General features: G+C 40.6%; 1 protein-coding gene across 1 annotated transcript in view; it reads left to right on the forward strand.

The window, feature by feature from the left end:
* LOC309558737 (dipeptidyl peptidase 4-like) overlaps nt 1–5,030 on the forward strand; it is a gene marked incomplete at its 5' end in the record, with an annotated part of 178,779 nt that extends 173,749 nt beyond the window's left edge. The window contains 2 exons of the mRNA XM_082261785.1: nt 988–1,061; nt 4,546–5,030. Of these exons, the coding sequence (XP_082117911.1) occupies nt 988–1,061; nt 4,546–4,644 (173 nt within the window). The 3' untranslated portion in view covers nt 4,645–5,030. The remainder of the gene's footprint in view (nt 1–987; nt 1,062–4,545) is intronic.
* Between the last annotated feature and the right edge of the window lie 13,698 nt (nt 5,031–18,728).

Consider the following 18,728-nt stretch of genomic DNA (forward strand, 5'->3'; position numbering starts at 1 on the left):
TCCTCTAAATAAGAGTGAAAATATTTACCTTTCCTACTTCTGATGCCACTGAATGCCACTCTGAAGAGGAATTCTCCCCAAAATCTGCTGGAAAACTGAAACTTCCAGAAATGTTGATCTATGTTACCCTGTAGTGCTCAATGGTTCCTCCAATCAACATCCACGTGACTATTGTTTTCTGTTGGGATGAAAGGGTTGGCAGGATGAACTGCTGAGTAAGCACTGCAGGGGACACAGGAGACACTTTTGGAAATACTGGTTCTCAGCAGACAGAGATCATTCCTCTTCATTGGAGCAAAATTGGGCACAGAAGAATCCCCCCATTAACCATCCTAGTGGTATTCCCAAGTGTGTCTTGGGGTTAAATTTCAGTGCCAAAAGCGGTAACCCCGAGCCACACTCGGGGTACCACTAGGGAGATCACTGGATCCTGTAAGAGAGGGTATTCACCTAGTCCCCAGGATCCAGCGATGTATCCCGGCAGTGTGCTCCCTCCCAATGCTCTGTGCCCCCCGGCTTCCGTCTCCTGTGACGTGACACTGAAATTCAAACAGTAAAACACACCAAACACACTGATACATTACAAAATAAAATAAATTCACATTAGTTTGCCCCCCAGTGCCCTTTCCTGCAGTTTTACTGTACTTTTTATGTATATACAGTATATATATATATATATATATATATATATATATATATATATACATACATACATACATACTTTAACTTATTTATAGTTATTTATTATATTATAATTTATGATTTTGTGTTTCAAACTTTATCATACCAGAGATGTTATAAAGAAGAACGCACAGTTAAAAAAAAATCATATGTAAATAGTTGGTTTGTGCTGCTCGCTCTTAAGAATTACATGCAAAATAATTGTACCGCTTTCAGCACCTAAAATCGGAAAGAATCATACCGCCATGGAGGTTAATACAAACTTATGATATAATCAGTTTATTGACCTTTTTGTTTCTTTTCCAGATAATGTGCACTTCCAGCAAGCAGCCCATATCTCTAAGGCACTTGTAGATGCAGGAGTAGACTTCGAGAGCATGGTAAATGTTTTATATTTTGTATACAGTGCTTTAAACATGTGTCTTTATGTGCCCATTTACAGTATGCTTTTTAATTTTTGCATTTTAATGTTGTTTATAAGCAAATGCAGAGGATTGCCATTGTTTTCAATAGTGCTAGTTCACATACACTATATTACCAAAAGTATTGGGACACCTACCTTTACACGCACATGAACTTTAATGGCATCCCAGTCTTAGTCCGTAAGATTCAATATTAAGTTGGCCCACCCTTTTCAGCTATTACAGCTTCATCTCTTCTGGGAAGGCTGTCCACAAGGCTTAGGCGTGTGTCTATGGAAATGTTTGACCATTCTTCCAGCATTTGTGAGGTCAGGCACTGATGTGGACAAGAAGGCCTGGCTCGCAGTCTCCGATCTAATTCATCCCAAAGGTGTTCTATTGGGTTGAGGTCAGGAGTCTGTGCAGGCCAGTCAAGTTCCTACACCCCAAAAACTCGCTCATCCATGTCTTTATGGACTTTGCTTTGTGCACTGGTGTGCAGTCATGTATGAACAGGAAGGGGCCATCTCCAAACTGTTCCCACAAAGTTGGGAGCATGACATTGTCCAAAATGTCTTGGTATGCTGACGCCTTAAGAGTTCCCTTAACTGGAACTAAGGGGCCCCTGAAAAACAACCATAATCCCCCCTTCATCAAATCTTTTTGACCAGTGCACAAAGTAAGGCCCATGAAGACATGGATGAGTAGTTTGGGGAGTCCTGACTTCAACCCGATAGAACACCTTTGGGATAAATTAGAGCAGAGACTGCGAGCCAGACCTTCTCATCCACATTAGTGTTGACTGGCCTGCACAAAGTCCTGACTTCAACCCTATAGAACACCTTTGGGATGAATTACAGTGGAGACTGTGAGCCAGGCCTTCTCGTCCACATTAGTGCCTGACCTCACAAATGCACTTCTGGAAGAATGGTCAACCATTACCATAGACACACTCCTAAACCTTTTGGACATCCTTCCCAGTAGAGTTGAAACTTTATTAATTGCAAAGAATGGTCCAACACAATATTGAACCCTACTGACTAAGACTTGAATGCTATTGAAGTTCTTTTGCGTGTAAAGGCAAGTGTCCCAATACTTTTGGTAATATAGTGTATACTGAGTACATTGGCATGCATTGGCCAAAAAAGTCACATTGTGTTATAAGGTCTTTGGACAAAAAAGGCAATGCATTATGAAGTGCAGTGCATCAAAAATGCACCTAAAATATGCACTCCAATGCTAGCACATAAGTGTGAGTCCAGACTAAAGGCAATCTGTCAGGAAAATACCTCAGAATTTATTGCTGGGAAACGCCACTTGCCTCAAAACATTCCATGGTGATTGGATTAAAGTTAAAAGTTACCTGTATGGCTATAAATTCTGGGCTATGTCCTTTACATTCATTGGATTTGAAGAAGGTACTTGGACAAACAGAGAACTGTCTTCAACATCAAAGAAATTCAGATACATTTTTTTTACAAGACAGGGTTGTAGCACAGACAAACATACAGATATGGACTCTGAAGGTGGTGCCGCACTCTTCACACTAAAGAAACACAGATAAAACCAAAGGCTGGCTTTGTAATTTTAATTTTTTTTTTAAATGTACTCTCTTCATGCAGTTATTCTGCATGGCCTACATTTCTTGGATACCTAACCATTATAAGCATATAAGGTAGTTTGTTTGGAGTAGTACTTGTGTAGTCTATGTACGTGCCCGTGTTGTCTGTGTGTATTTGGCTGACTTAACCCGGAGCAGCATATAAACAAAGCATTCTGTATAGGTCACAGAAAAAAGGGAGGTTATCTGGTCAGCAAATAATATAGCTGGCTCATAAATTTATGTGAACATAGATATTTATTTTGAAAAAATTGGAGTTGTATTAATATACATCCGTGCAAATAAATGATGTCAGTGAATACAATCAGTGTTGGAAACAAGAAACAAGACAAACATAACATGTAACAGACAGTGAAAATGACCGGCCGGCAATGATATTACATCAAGAATATATTCATAATTTGCAATTTATCAATTGGTTACAGTATAGGCAACTCTTGAAGAGGCTCCTTAGGGGGGTATGGGTCGCTAGCGGGGCTGGTGGCCGTACTGCACAATTGTGTTGAGTGTTGGATCCAGTAAAAACACTCTTTTGTGCATTTAGTTTGATAAATGACTCTTTAGGGAGAGGGCTGAAAGTATCTCAGTCAGTGTTGCAGCATTTGGGGGAGAGAGAGGGTATGCTTAGCGTTGCTGCTAGGTGATTAAGCACCAATTGTTGGCATGTATGGGGTTCTTGGATGGGGACTAGGCAGAGATCTGACAGTTAGTGTCTTGATCACTGACGGCTGTAATGCCGTTTCTTCACCCCTATCTTGGGACAGAGTAACGCTCCAGGTTTTGCCTTATAGCTAGTCTGTGTCGTTGCGGGAGGGTGTCTGGTGACTACGGGGACTTATGCAGAGCTTAACCAATCGGGTATGTGCCGCTAGCCGATATTTCCGCTAGCCGCATGTGGGGAAATGGCGGTTTGCGGGGTTAGTGGTGTGTCACTTGCTCTGACGGCCCTTCGGCCGTTTCTCCACCCCTGTGTAAAGAGCTCACAGTACCTCGTTAGTGATCCATCGAGTGATTCCTCGTGTCCTAGTGTTTCTGGTCTCCGTGTGTGCTGCCGTTAGCTTCTGCTCTCCCGAGCGATCCGCCGCCTGTTAGGAGTGGTGAGGAGATGTGCCGCCGGGCTGATGACGTTGACGCGTTTCGCTTCCTGTTGCGTAGCTTCGTCTGGACTCCGTGGCATTTTATATCATTTGTTCATTTGAAGGTAGCGCCAACACCAATCATCACATTTTATTTTCTTCACTTTCACCCTTACACTTAAGGGTTGATTGGGGCTGCTTACACCTTCTCTCTTTATACTCCCACCATATATTAGCGCTGGTCACCTTTCTTTATTATTACATAAATTTATGAGCCCGCTATATTATTTGCTGACCAGATAACCTCCCTTTTTTCTGTGACCTATACAGAATGCTTTGTTTATATGCTGCTCCGGGTTAAGTCAGACCAGATAACCTCCCTTTTTTCTGTGACCTATACAGAATGCTTTGTTTATACCTAACCATTATACCTATGCAACTTGTTGGACATCCCATTCCAAGACCATGGGCATTATTATAGAGTTGCCCCTTCCTCCCTGCATCTACAATGATCTCCACTCTGGGAGGGCATTTCACACGATTGTAGGAAGTTGTGCCCAGTCAGCCTAAAGAGCCTTTCTAGCTCACAATCAGCAGGGGTGAAGTCAGAGTTCCGTGTAGGCTATTTGAGTTCCTCAACACCAAACTTCTCAAACCATGTCCTTATGGTCCTGGTTTTGTTCACCTGAACTCAAAATGGAAAGGTTTGTCCACTTACTTTTTTCCACATAAAGTGTATTATTGTTACTCTCTATTTCTTTTTTAGTGGTATACAGACAAAGACCACGGAATAGGTGGCTTGGCAAACAGACACATCTACACCCATATGAGTCATTATCTCAAGCAATGCTTTAATCTGCAGTAATCAAAGACAATCTACTCATTTGTGCCATGGTTGACCAGCACACTGTGATGACTAAAAGGAAGCCATTTTGAATCTTCAGGACAACCAAAGAAGCAACACACAAGGCAAATGACTGGGAAAACTACTGTAAAAATAATAAATAAATGAGGAGCACAGTTAAATGGACATGCTTTCAGTCATGACTGAAGGCGTGGATGATATATATGAAGATATCCCACTAATTCTAAATTATATTGCTAGTTAGAAGAGTAATCTATTTATATATGAATGTCAAACTTGTACTGTGTTTGCTATTAACCAAATTAGGAAGTATAGTCTACTGTTCTAGAGAAAAGATTTTGTTCTGGAGAATATGGACTCTCTTAAATATGTTTCATATGTGTATTAAGCAGCTTGTAATATAAAAGGGGTGTACTCAACAATACTATCCCAATGAAAAAAAATAAAAATAAACCTGTTAATTATTTGACAAAGAAAACTACACAAATAAAGAATACCTTGATTATCAGTCAAATTCCAGCAAACACTTTTTTTATTTAGAAACTTTATCAGGATTTTATTGGTGTCTGTGCCCATGCTGGGGCGACTGCCCCTCATTTCCTATCTCAATGGCAGATGTCAGTGTGACAGAAAGAGAAAGGAAATCTCTTCAATAAGCTACAAGAATTTTATTACTTAGAGTAGGGAAGAGGGATTAAGCTTCTATTAGGCTTGTTTTGCTTTCTGGGGCCCTGCTTTGGTGTTTTTTACCCAAGAAGTGCCACCAGGAGTGCACATGAAGGAAAATCTCCTCAGTGGTGGACACTAGTGCTTCCAGGTGTATCGGATGATGAAGGTTTATCAACCACTCCACTCATGAAGACAGTGTAAATCGGTGGCATATATGGGAAAGCGTGTATTCAACCAAACCTTTTTTGGCCATACTTCTCTTGTGGGTCACAGGATTGCACTTACCTTTTGCTCTCCTGTGATCAACTTTTAGCTAATGTAGTAGAGCTGTTCCAGCCTCTGGAAGGATCCCAACAGTATTGTCAGAATGCACCTAGCTGCTTAATTGACAGCTGTATCCACCTTTTAGTGAGCAGTCCCCTCCTGCCTGGCACTCCAGAGAATACCGCATGAGTATAGCAGAGAGCAGTGACTAATAGTTACCACTCTCCACTCTGTGCAGACTGGGTACTGAGTGATTAGCAGTCATGTAATTGTTCAGTTCTTGGTCTTTGAGCTGACGTGAAAACAGCTGCAGTGTCACACTGCTGCTGCAGCATAGAGGTGATTATGAAAGTTTATTTTTTTTAAAGACCCCAAATATCTTCTTTAAAGCTGATCTCTCTGTTTCCTATCAATTTGAAAAGCTTGTTGGACTAAGTTGTTCCAAACTATTTCCTTCACTAAGTGCTGCACTGGCTCTAAGCACTGTATAAACTGTATGTAGCTTCAGCTGGGTTCAGGTTGTGAGACAGAGACTTCCCGTCTCACACCCGGAACAAAATAGGAGTCATCTGAGCAGTCAAAGCCATTCATAGGTAGCTTTGTATTCTGTGAATTAATACCAAGCTTCCTCTGATTGGTTGGGGCAGAGAGGCTAGCTGATGATGTCATGCTCTCCGACTCCGCAAATCAGAGGCAGTTTTGTATTCACACACATATTCAACTTCATACCATTGCTATTATATAACTTGCCAACATTCCCATAGACTTACTTTGACCTCCTAAGTAATGTCCTTGCAATGTTTTTTTAAAGAAAAGATGACAGTAGCAAGTAATGCAAGCTTTGCTCTTAACAATCAGTCTCTGATTTTGTATTAAAAACTGCTGGGTATTTATAAATATAATAAATTAGCAAATCTATTCAGGAATTTGGCAGATCTCAGCTTGTTTGGTCAGTTGTCAATTTTCTCATTTTAATTTTAAGAGGCGATCTAAAGTCAAATTCAGGTACTTACATTAAGTAAATAGTAAAAATAAATAAATTAATGCAATGTAATGAATACCAAGCTTCAATCATTTGTGTATTTTATATCTGCCTGGAATTCACATTTATTTAGTGTACAGTGATTTCTCTGATCTACAAATCTAAAATCTTGGAATATATAAATCTTGATTGCCTATTTATGATTTGCATTATTATCCATAGACAAGTCTATATGGAAAACATTTGTGTTTTGCAGAAAATTATCAGATTTTCCAAATTGGCCCAATGTACTTATTGTAATATGTTGGAAACTGAAGTTTCATGAGATGTATCTTTTGTGAAATATATTATAGAGTATAAGAGTAGATGTTTCTAAATATGTTTACAACTTATTCATATTATGTCCTTTCTGTAAATTCTGCTGTGGAAGAAAACAATAAAGATGTGGCCTGTACAGGTTGTTATTGTTTGTTGTGTAGAATTCTTGTGACACCGGTAATTACTTCCAATAAAAATAGTTTCAACTGCAGCCTATTTAAGGGGCACTCGTAGCTGTATTCAATGAACTGTTGCAAAGTGGACTCAGAAGAGTCCATCCGCAAGTAGCGGTATTCAGAAAGGACGTTCAGGTTCCTTTCTAAACGTTGATGTCCCTTTGTGACCATGTAGGCTATGAGTAGGTGAATTTGTTAAGCCTAAATTCACACTATGTGAAATGTGTGAAAACTCACTTCAATTATCCAATCATTGGAAGATAAAATAAGTAGGCAGAGATTTTCTTTTCACAATTTGATAAAATAAGTGAATCTTCACAAATTTTATTGCGTGAACGCTCTCAAATTCTTTTTCGTAAATTAGACTCAATCTTTTGTGTCAATGCAACAGGTTTTTGTTGCCTAAGCCATGCTAATATCCAGCAGCACATTCAGTTTAAACGGGCTGGGACATTACTGCACAAAAAAACTTATCTGTGAGTTTTTTTTATTTAGAGCACTGCTTCACAATACACAAATGGTTTGGCATCTGTGTGATATGCCATGACATGCAAGTTCAATGAAGTGAGCTGCCAAGGTGCAAAAGGGGCCATGCAACATGAGAGGCACTGCAGTGCACTACACCACCACACATTTTGCATTGCAGTAATATGTGGTAAAAATCATGTGTTACAGTATATTACTTCAATGCACAGTTCTGAAGTGGGCCATAAGGAAGTAATATACTATATATATATATATATATATATACTCTTTGTGCCTAAGGGTAAAACACGTTAATGCCTAAGCACAATTTTGTAACTTTGACAAGTGTTAGTAAAACTTTACATATCATCACAACTACAGTGTGCATCAAGGCGGAGTATACTTTTTTTTTTTTTTAAGGACAAATTTGTCTTTCATCTGGTGGTCAATAGTAATAGATATATATAGAGAAAAACAACACCTATAAGCCCACTAGCGGTGGTAATTATAAAGTGAACCTATGCGCTCAGGAGCATAATGTAGATACAAGAAATAGAAATAGAAATGCTGCTACTTGTACAAGACATATAAAATATGAAATTTCATTAATTTGCTACAATGATAAACATATTACAAAACTTCAGTAGCGCAAAAAAACTTATAAGGAAAATAAAATCCCCATACATCTCTGATGCATGCAATCAATAATTAATACACCGCACAGCTCATCTGCTGTTGCTAAAAATATATAAAAATTCATAAAAAAATTCATAAAAGTTCATAAACGTCCAAAATGCTGTCCAATTGAGGAGCACTAGTGTCTTTACAGGATCACCAACACACTCCGCCACCACCGTGCAGAAATATATCAGTCAAAGGGGGGACTCACCAGATACTGTTGCCTACCCACTCACATGGATAAGGCAAATAGGCATAGATATGGCAAATAGGTATATGGTTAAACCCAATACTCCTCTTTCAACCGCCAACTGTTTTCTGATGGAATACCTCCTCATATGCTCACGTGTAGGGGTATAAACAGAAGGCTCCACTAGCCTGTTAACATTTTGAATCAAGTTTTTTTAATAAAAATAACATACATTGCACTCACTTTTTAGTAGTAATAAATAGCACATCAAAGTGTCAAAATTCAAGAGATATAGCCGCCCTAGATCCTCCTACCAGCTCTACGCTGGTAAAAGCGATGGTTGGGGACACTCACAGCTCTGCGGTAACTAGGAAGTGGATGCCATATGGTCAGGCCCGACGCATTTCTTCATATCCGACTTCGTCATTGGGGGTGTGACCACACAGCAGTCCGATATATAGCAAGTAATTCCCGTCCTATGCAAATGAGCACAGGCGGACCTCGGAGCTCATCAGACAGACTCGCGCCCGCAGCATAAACAGCACGGAGCCCTTGTAGACATGGACAGATTATCCAACAATGCCTTTAACCCTATGTTGGCCAGTACAAATCACGTAGCACATATTAGTACCACCAACAATCGGATCATGTGGCAGAAATCTACCTATATTGCGGGCTCCGTGGTGTTACAGCTATTTGTAAATATATTGCATCTATATAATTTGAGGGTTACCGCTATTAAAGTTTACCAGCGTGGAGCTGGTGGGAAGATCTAGGGTGGCTACATCTCTTGAATTTTGACACTTTGATGTGCTTTTTATTACTGCTAAAAAGTGAGTGCAATGTACAGTATGTTATTTTTATTAAATAAACTTGATTCAAAACGTTATCACGCTAGTGGAGCCTTCTGTTTATTCCCCTACATGTGAGCATATGAGGAGGTATTCCATCAGAGGATAGTTGGTGGTTGAAAGAGGAGTATTGGGTTTAACCATATACCTATTTGCCATATCTATGCCTATTTGCCTTATCCATGTAAGTGGGTAGGCAACGGTATCTGGTGAGTCCCCCCTTTGCCTGATATATTTCTGGACGGTGGTGACGGAGTGTGTTGGTGATCCTGTAAAGACACTAGTGCTCCTCAATTGGACAGCCTTTTGGACGTTTATGAACTTTTATGAATTTTCATATATTTTAAGCAACAGCAAATGAGCTGTGCGGTGTATTAATTATTGATTGCATGCATCTCTATCAGAGGTGTATGGGGATTTTATTTTCCTTATAAAGTTTTGTAATATGTTTATCATTGTAGCAAATTTATTAAATTTCATATTTTATAGTAATGGATATCTGCTGATTTTCTTTTTTTTTATCATAGAAAACTGGCCCAAAATAGTAAAAAATATATATATATATTTTTAAATGTAGCTGCATATTTCTTGTTATTATCGTAACCTACCACGAAAGAACAACCCAAAATACTGTAAATTCTTCTGCTCCTGATGATCGCAGCAATACCTCATGTGTATGTTATTTGTTGTTTGTACCCGCAGTACAGCCCAGAAACAATGGTGTGCATTTTCCTTGTTCGTTATTCTACTTAAAATACACTGACACTGATACTAATTTACATTTTTATTTTATTTTTTTAAATCCTGCCCAAAATATACTGACCATGATCTTTGACACTGTCTTTGACCTTTGACCCAAACACTAACCCTGGCTAAACCTTGATCTAGGTATTTTTTCATGTTTTATATATTTTTTTTTTCACACACAGTTGTTTGTTTATCTCTCTCAAGCAGAGAGAGACATACAATGTATCTTTCCTCTCCATTCACAGAGAGAGAAACGCGGGGGCAGGCTTCACAGTGACTGATAATGGTGATAGCCAATCAGAGGCTATCACAGTGATCAGGTGACCTGGGAGCAGGAGTTCCGGGTCCTGATCGTTGGTACAGGATTCGGGGCTCCCGGTGAGATCCCAGTCCCTGTGTCCAGTGAGGCCACATACATTCATACTATTGGTGTGAAGGGGATATATGTACAATATCTCACAAAATGGAGTACACCCCTGACATTTTTGTAAATATTTTATTATATCTTGTGACAACACTGAAGAAATTACACTTTGCTACAATGTAAAGTGGTGAGTGTACAGCTTGTATAACAGTATACATTTGCTGTCCTCTCAAAATAACTCAATACCCAGCCATTAATGTCTAAACAGAAACAAAAGTGAGTACACCCCTAAGTGAAAATGTCCACATTTGGCCCGAAGTGTCAATATTTTGTGTGGCCACCATTATTTTCCAGCACTGCCTTAACCCTCTTGGGCATGGAGTTCACCAGAGCTTCACAGGTTGCCACTCTTCCACTCCTCCATGATGACATCACGGAGCTGGTGGATGTTAGAAACCTTGTGCTCCTCTACCTTCTGTTTGAGGATACCCCACAGATGCTCAATAGGGTTCAGGTTTTGGAGCTTGGCAAGTCCATCACCTTTGCCCTCAGGTTCTTTAGCAAGGCGGATTGGGGTTGGGTTTTGGGTCGTTATCATGTTGGAATACTGCCCTGCGACCCAGTCTCTGAAGGGAGGGGATCATGCTCTGCTTCAGTATGTCACTGTACATGTTGGCATTCATGGTTCCCTCAATGTACTGTAGCTCCCCAGTGTCGGCTATACTCATGCAGCCCTAGACCATGACACTCCCACCACCATGCTTGACTGTAGGCAAGACACACTTGTCTTTGTACTCCTCACCTGGTTGCTGCCACACACGCTTGACACCATCTGAACCAAATAAGTTTATCTTGGTCTCATCAGACCACAGGACATGGTTCCAGTAATCCATGTCCTTATTCTGCTTGTCTTCAGCACACTGTTTGTTTGGATTCCTTGTGCATTATCTTTAGAAGGGGCTTCCTTCTAGGACGACAGCCATGCAGACCAATTTGATGCAGTGTGCGTCGTTTGGTCGGAGCACTGACAGGCTGACCTCCCAACCCTTCAACCTCTGCAGCAATGCTGGCAGCACTCATACGTCAATTTCCCAAAGACAACCTCTGGATAGGACACTGAGCACGTGCACTCAACTACTTTGGTCGACCATGGCGAGGCCTGTTCTGAGTGGAACCTGTCCTGTTAAACCGCTTTATGGTCTTGGCCACTGTGCTGCAGCACACCTGCTCGCCACTCACACCTAGGACCTTGTAACACTAACGAGTCACATGACACCCGGGAGGGAAAATGGCTAAATGGGCCCAATTTGGACATTTTCACTTTGGGGTGTACTCACTTTTGTTGCCAGCAGTTTAGACATTAATGGATGTGTGTTGGGCAGATTCCAAGTCCTGCTGGAAAATGAAATCGGTATCTCCATAAAGCTGGTCAGCAGAGGGAAGCATGAAGAGCTCTAGAATTTTCTTGTAGAGGGCTGCGTGACTTTTGACTTTGGACACAGTGGACCAACACCAGCAGATGCCATGGCTCCCTAAATCATCATTGACTGTTGAAACTTCACCCTGGACCTCATGCAACTTGGATTCTGTGCCTCTGCAAGCTCTGAGACCTTGATTTCCAAATAAAATGCTAAATTTCCCACAGTCCGTAATAATTTAGGGAGCCATGTCATCTGCTGGTGTTGGTCCACTGTGTTTCATCAGGTCCAAAGTCAGCGCAGCCCTCTAGCAGGAAATTCTAGGGCACTTCATCCTTCCCTCTGATGACCAGCTTTATGGAGATGCTGATTTCATTTTCCAGCAGGACTTGGCACCTGCCCACACTGCTAAAAGTACCAATACCTGGTTTAATGATCATGGTATCACTGTGCTTGATTGGCCAGCAAACTCGCCTGACCTAAACCCCATAGAGAATTTGTGGGGTATTGTCAAGAGGAGGATGAGAGACACAAGACACAACAATGCAGATGAACTGAAAGCTGCTATCAAAGAAACCTGGGCTTCCATAACACCTCAGCAGTGCCATAGGCTGATCGCCTCTACGCCACACTGCATTGATGCAGTAATTAATGCAAAAGGAGCCCCGACCAAGTATTGAGTGCATACTGCACTGAACATGGACATACTTTTCAGTAAGCCAACATTTCTGCATTAAAAATCTTCTTTTTTTTTTTATTGATCTTCTATAATATCCTAATTTTTTGAGATAATGAATTTTGGGTTTTTACTAGCTGTAAGCCCTAATTATCAAAACTAAAAGAAAGAGACGCTTGAAATATATCACTCTGTGTGTAACGCATCTATAGAAAATATAGATGTTTCACTTTTTGAATTGAATTACTGAAATAAATTAACTTTTTGATGATAGTCTAATTTTATGAGATGCACCTGTATGTGTTATGGTCAAATGCATTGTTAATGTGGACTTGCATAGGAAACCCATTAGATATGTATAGGATCCCCCACAAAACAAAACGTGCTTTCAACTTGCATTGTATTTATATAAGGGCCTTAAAATCTGCTCTGAAAGCACCAATCGGACTCATCTTGATGGTACATGTAATAACAGTATAACTTACACTGCAATGTTTTTAAAAAACAAACAATTCTTTTTCATGCATACGGAGAGAACAGAGAAAATATTTCACAACAAAGCATAGAGAGCTGTTCTAAATATTTATTGTCCACATAACAGAAATGTCTATGCAAAAAGCACACAATACATAAACATCTGTATTAAAGTACATCCAAAATGGTATGATCCTTGACAGGAAAAAAAAAAAAAAAGATCAGAGGGGAGCCTAAGAGCAATAATTGTCATTATGCCCCTTGCCTTCTGCTATGGATTTATTTGGCTGGGATGAAGCCTAAATTGAAGAAAAAAAACATCTAAAAGATAATAACTAAAGTGTGGAGAGGTGAGTATAATGTGTAAATAATTGGTGGGTGCCCTCGTTCCACTATCCCACTGATTTAAATGGGTTCTCATCCCCCTTTATTGCGCTGCTGTACTGTTGCAGTAGTTAAAGGGAAACTAAACTGCATCTGAGCACCACAAACTAAAAAATGCTGTTTAGCCCATTTTTAATATTCAAAGCAAACTCATCCATCCATAAAAAAAAAAAAAGTGGCCATCTTGAGTAAGGGCAGAGGATTCATGTAACATTTACTTCCTGGAATCCATCTGCCCTTAGCTTAGACATGGAAGTAGAAGGGTGTCCTTAGCTGAGAAAACCTCTCCTGCCCTTCTAAAGTCCCCTGGGATATATGGCATCATTTGCCTAGAAAGTAACTGAAGAAATGTAAAAAAAAAAAAAGTTGATTGAGAGAGTAAAGTTCCACTTTAAGGTCATATAGGGGCTGACAAAAGATCCCCCTCTGACAGAGAAGCTCTTAAAGGATAAGTTCACCATGTAAAATGTTCCCAGTGCTGCAGTGGCTGCACCCCCCCCCTCCGTTACTGCCGTATGAGAAGTTCCCCGTACTAGCTGCCACTATTTGAAAGCAGCTTGGCAGTGCGGGACTCCACCCACACAGTCGCATATTTCGGACGCACAGCTCCGTGTGAACTAAACTACAAGTCCTGACATCCTTTGCAGTTGTTGGTTTGTAGTTCTCAATAAACTACCACAGCACTGTGGAGCCAGGGAGTATAGGCTTACCCATATGGGATGTACGGGATGTACAGGTAAGCCTATACACTGACAGTGTGCAGGAGACCTGCATGGCATCAGTGATCTGCTCATCACTGGTGCAATGCTTTCCAGGCTCCTGCAACAAAAAATAAGAAATGCACATTTTTTTACCTGCAAACAAAATGTGCATTTATTTTATTTTTTTTTTTTTAAAGTGAACTTATCCATTAAAGCGGAGTTCCGGGCACAGAATCCATTTTTCAATAAACATACCCCCGGGACAGTCAGGGCTAGCACATTCCACAATGGCTAGCCTCTGATCTGTCCCAGTTCGCACTTAGCTGCAAGAAGAAATACTTACTTCTAATTACTAATTTCTTCCACAGCGTTTCCATCTCTCTTGTGGGCAGCTGAAGCCGGCGCGATCCTCTTCCGCGTCTTCTTCCGCGTCCTCTTCTCCCAGAATGCGCCTGCACCGGCCCCTCTCGTCACTTCCGGTGCGGCGCCGCATTCCTCCACAGCTTCTGGGCATGCCCAGAAGCTGTTTAGCAGGGAATGCAGCGTCGCCCCGGAAGTGACGAGCGGGGCCGTTGCCGTCGCATTGATTCCTGGGAGCGATGACGTTCAGCTCCCAGGAATCATTGCAAGCCCGGAAGTGACGGCGGAGCAGCGGCGCAGAGGGAGGAAGTGAAGAATAGGTGAGTATCTTCGATCTACAATTACAAGGTGAGTACAAAAACAAAAAAAACCTAACTATCCAATTCTGTTTCAGGTGAAGGTGAACTAGCGGACGGGCCCCCAAAAAAACGATCAATTTTGTGCCCGGAACTCCGCTTTAAGGACCTGAGCATTGATGCAGCTTTATTCACTATTATAAATTAAAACATCACCTGACTATAAGAAGCATAGAGCCTTTGCAGTGATGGACATCAGGTGTTGCTCTGTCTGCCTTAGGGGATTTTTTTGCCAGTGCCTCGGCTTCATGCACTTTAATTGTGAACACTGTGGTGCCCAATCACACCACAACACAAATCCAAATGCTCTGTGCATTATTTTTTTCATGCATTGTGGTGCCCTCACAGCCTATTCCAAATTAATGGACTGCTAATACACAAGACAATGTGTAAAGTGCAATGTGTTGGGGTGTGATTGGGCCCCACAGTGTTCACATTGTGCATTATAGCGGAGTTTTTCTGCAACATGCTTTATAAGTGCACTGGGCGCCAAATACCAATGAATAGTAATGCACTGTAAGGCTTCATGTACACGGGACATTTGAAAACCTCTACTGAATACTGGGACTTGACAGTTAGAACCCACAGTTAAAAACGTTTACATGCTGCGTTTATGCGCGTTTAGCAGCGTTTGCGTTTAGAAGCATTTTTACATTGAAAAATAGTCAGAAATGTATCCCCATTGAAAACGCCTATAAACAAAACGCATATAAACACGAGTTACTGTGTTTAGATGCATTTGCATGCTGTTACGAGCATTTGGCCTTTCAAATGGCAATAAATGGCATTCAGTCTGAATGCATTTTTTTGCTTTCAAAAAAATGCACCAAAACTCAACTGCCTCTAAACAACTTTAAACATCTCAGTGTGCATGGACAGATAAGATAACATAGAGGACAGTTCAGGGGCTGCTGAAAAAAACGCCCAACTGCTCCTAAATGTCCGTTTATCAGCAGCAGTGTACATGAGACCTAATTGTGGATATATAATTAAGGTTATTTTTACGAACCTTTACATCTTAAAAAGGGGCCCAGTCCAAGACTTGCACTGGGTTTCAAATGCCTTGAACTATACCACTGTGTAAATACCCAGTTCTATGTTTCTGCGATAAAGTGTTCTGACTGCATCAGAAAAACTCTCATTAACTGACTGTTGACCCCCTCTCACTTGGAATACTTGGAAATGTCGTTGCTCAGAGAGGAAGACCCCTGTAAAGTTGTGGCCAAGAAGGTCTGGAATCTAATATGTTCTTTTAATTTAATGCAGTGTCACATAGTCATTGTTCTGGCCAAATATATTGGTGGTGGGGGGGGTTACCTAATTGTCCTTGTCTCTTATATCCACATCTTTCTCTGAACTTATCAAACCAGATAATTGGTAGATGTCAAAAGTTAATCACCCAGTAGACTTATCTCTGAGACCTCAGTGGTGTCAGCTCTACCCTTGAGTTCACAGCTCCCCTACCCATCACAAAGCAAGCATGTAATCTCCATTAGACTTTCATTCATTTTGAATTATGTGAATTTATTAAGAGTGAAACTCTTGAGAAATCAAGACAGGGAGCAGAAGAGCTGAGAACTCTGCAGGTTAGATCTTGCTGTTGGAGTCCGTGAGAGATCTAAGATGACAACAGGTTCACCAGATTCCATTTATAAATGAACTGACCATTTTCAGTGGATTGGCTCTTTAAATCAGCAGACTGGTGGCACAGATGAGCATCATTTACACATTATTCTTACCCAACTTACCTATGACTTGCAACAGAGTTACCCTTTAAATAATCAATAGAAAAATGCACCTTTCTAATCAATAAAGATCATTTGCAGCTTTGGAAAAAAAAATAGCTGAATAAATTAGACATATGCGTGTGGAGGACATGGCTCAAGCTGAAGAATCTACTATCGTAAGCATACTGACAGGTAAAACTGTACACAAAATGATAAAACATCAGGTGATAAATGCAATCATGACTACAGATAACACACATGGTCATTCCATTTCAGTTAAAAATTTGAGAAGTTTTAAAAACTCAGTTTGCTGGAGATTAAATGCACTTTATTAAATTATGGCCATACAAGTACACATAATAACACTGTCATGTACACATTGCGTATCTGAAAATGAAATGTATTCATTTTGGCAAAATATTTCTCACTCATTGCAACTGGGAACAAACAAAGTTGAAGACAATATCAACCCAAAGATGCTATTGAAGATGTGTTTGATCAAGACAAGAGTTGCATAATCAGATCTCGCAGGCCTTACCTTGTCTTAAGCTTCACCCACCTACTAGGCTTCCCTAGGCTCACACATATGTACATTGCAAGCTCAGTAGAACCAAAGATTGGATTCAGACCATTGAGGTGTGTTACTGCACTTATGTTAGTGCGTTTTATCATGTGTTAACATGCATTGCGGTAAATCATTCCAATAATTTTGACCATTTAACTGACCCGTGCCTCATATTTTATTTCACATTATAGTGTGGTGGTAAGCTAAAATACAGGTTTGTTGCTATGAATTGAGTACGTGTGGTGTGGTGTGATTCAAAAATAATGGCACTGCAGTTAACCACAAGGTTTGAATCTGACCTAAAATTTACAATTCTCAGGAAATTTTAGGCTCTTAAAACTGTGAGAATAATGCCCCGTACACACGTGCAGATTGTCGGCCGAAAAGATTCGGCCGACGACGGATCGGCCGATTGTAGGCTTGTTAGTATGATGCTTCCGACAGCCGACAGCGCACTTTCGGCCGAACAGAATCTGTCGTGCAAGCATTAAAATTTTTGTATGCCGACACCAGAACGGCCGATTGTTCGCCAGTCAGTACAGATTTCGGGCGACAGACAGCAGAAAAAACACAGGGAAAGTTAACCATCACATGACATCACTTCTGCAGTCGGCTGTTGTTGGCCGACAAAATTCGTGTGCAGTCTTTTGCACTTTTCAACAGACCCGACAGCCCTCGGACAAAAGACGGCCGATCGTTCGGCTGACGATCGGTACGTGTGTACGAGGCATTAGGCCCATTTCACATGAGAGGTCTGATCAGGTCCAGCTGTCCGTTTTTCAGGCAGACCCGATTGGACCCTCCATTCTCCTCTACGGAGGATGTAAATGGGCTTGTTTACACCTGCCTACCTCCAATCCGATCCCACACAAACAAACAAAAGAGGATCTGTTTACATCTGACTCCCCATACAGCAGAGTTGGCTGTGTTCCTGTCTGCTCTGTCTAAAGCTGGCCATACATAATACAAAATTCTTGTTTAATATCCTTTAGGTTTACCTTTAACTATGTAGTGCAAGAGTCTGCCTGACTGCATACAAATTGAAAATGTTTAGGTTTGACCTCATATTTTATAGTTTTGGTAAATCTAAAGCAAATCTGTACAAAATCTTTTTATAATGTATGACCAGCCTAAGCAGAGCGGACAAGGACCTGTCACCCGCTAGCTCCGTTCAACTTAGCAGGGGATCAGCAGACAGATCCCCTGCTGAGAAAAACAGATCCAGCTTGTAAGAAAGGGCCCTTAGCTGCTTGTCTGTAGTTGTCTGATTAGGCAAGATCTTAAAAAAATAGTAATTCAACTATAATAAAATCACTAGCACTAAGTCTCTAGGAGTTACAAATTAATCACAAAACAGATAGAACAAATGGTTCCCTATTGAAAAAGCTAAACGTACAATGATAACACTACTGTGTGCTACTGGTGTAATGTACTCTATAGGAAGCCATTTGTTTTTGCTGATTCATTTCTACACCTAGAAATTACTGGATAGCAATTTTAGTAGCACGACTGATTTAATAAAATATTTTGTGTAGCTGTAGCCCAATGAATGCCAGCAAGTGTAGCTTAGCCCTAATGGGTTTACTAAAATTGTGTATTTAAGAATGCAGTCCTCAGTTCAATTATATTATGGATAAAAGTTCTGATCTTAATTTTTTGCGTTAGGTGTGCTTTATTGAGTTTTTTCCTTTGGTACTGAGGTCCACTTCACCTATCTCA

This window comes from Pelophylax lessonae (assembly GCF_965119305.1).
Source record: "Pelophylax lessonae genome assembly, chromosome: 6".
NCBI lineage: Eukaryota > Metazoa > Chordata > Amphibia > Anura > Ranidae > Pelophylax > Pelophylax lessonae.